General features: G+C 35.2%; 1 protein-coding gene across 1 annotated transcript in view; it reads left to right on the top strand.

Annotated features, from left to right (window-relative positions):
• The window catches only part of LOC102589206 (probable aquaporin PIP2-2), a 3769-nt gene that overhangs the window by 1735 nt on the left and 883 nt on the right, over positions 1 to 1151 (top strand). Inside the window, exons 2-3 of the mRNA XM_006345744.2 lie at positions 509 to 804; positions 980 to 1120. Of these exons, the coding sequence (XP_006345806.1) occupies positions 509 to 804; positions 980 to 1120 (437 nt within the window). The remainder of the gene's footprint in view (positions 1 to 508; positions 805 to 979; positions 1121 to 1151) is intronic.

Below are 1151 nucleotides of genomic sequence, written 5' to 3'. Positions count from 1 at the left end.
GAATTTGCTGTTGCGATACTAAACTTTCATAAGGACCTATTACCTCCCTAGACTATTTAATACCGTATTTTAAACATATATATTTGCCCACGTGGACATAAAAAATAATGCAAAATTATAAATAGTATTGTGTCCACGTGGGCACATACCTACCTTTAAAATACACTATTAAATAGTTCAGGGGGTAAAAAATACGGTATTGAATAGTCTAGGGAGGTAATAGGTCCTCATGAAAGTTTAGTATCGCAACAGCAAATTCAATCAAAGTTGGAGTATTTTTCAGACTCTTATCCCTTATATTTATAACAAACCATATAAACGCAAATGTAATTAACTGATTTGATAAGGTGAGAATACATGTTAAACGTGTATATATACACAACTATATAAGTATATATCATGCATCTATTGACCAGATATATAACTCTATAAGAATCAAACATGTATATATTACTACATTATTTGTACATATACTTTATGATATTTTACTTTTTTGGGATTATTGTAGGTGGTCATATTAATCCAGCAGTGACCTTTGGGCTATTCCTTTCAAGGAAAATATCCCTAATAAGAGGGCTATTGTACATTATAGTTCAATACTTGGGAGCCATTTGTGGTGCTGCTCTAGTGAAGGCCATTTATAAATCTAAGTACGAACATTACGGTGGTGGCGTTAACTTGATCGCGCCCGGCTATACTAAGGGCGTTGCATGGTCCGCGGAGATGATCGGAACTTTTGTTCTTGTTTACACGGTTTTATCAGCCACTGACTCTAAGAGGAATGCTAGAGACTCACATGTTCCTGTAAGTATAATAGTATAACGTACCTTGAATAATCCTATGTTTTTTTATATTGTTAAATAGTTGACAAGATTTGGAACTATCTAAATGAGAGATTCTCTGATTTAAATTTTCCAAGTATAAGATAGTCTATTTGGTCAAACTTCTAAAATGTATATGGTATATTATGATATTGTAGGTGTTAGCACCTCTACCAATTGGATTTGCTGTGTTTTTGGTCCACTTGGCTACAATCCCAATTACTGGCACAGGGATCAACCCTGCTAGAAGTCTTGGAGCTGCGGTCATCTACAATAAAGAAATAGCATGGAAGGACCTTGTAAGAACAACACACACCCCCCCCCCCCCCT

This window comes from Solanum tuberosum, unplaced genomic scaffold, assembly GCF_000226075.1.
Source record: "Solanum tuberosum cultivar DM 1-3 516 R44 unplaced genomic scaffold, SolTub_3.0 scf00072, whole genome shotgun sequence".
Taxonomy (NCBI): domain Eukaryota; kingdom Viridiplantae; phylum Streptophyta; class Magnoliopsida; order Solanales; family Solanaceae; genus Solanum; species Solanum tuberosum.
Note: the sequence above shows the minus strand (reverse complement) of the source record. Positions and strands in the feature narration are given on the sequence as shown.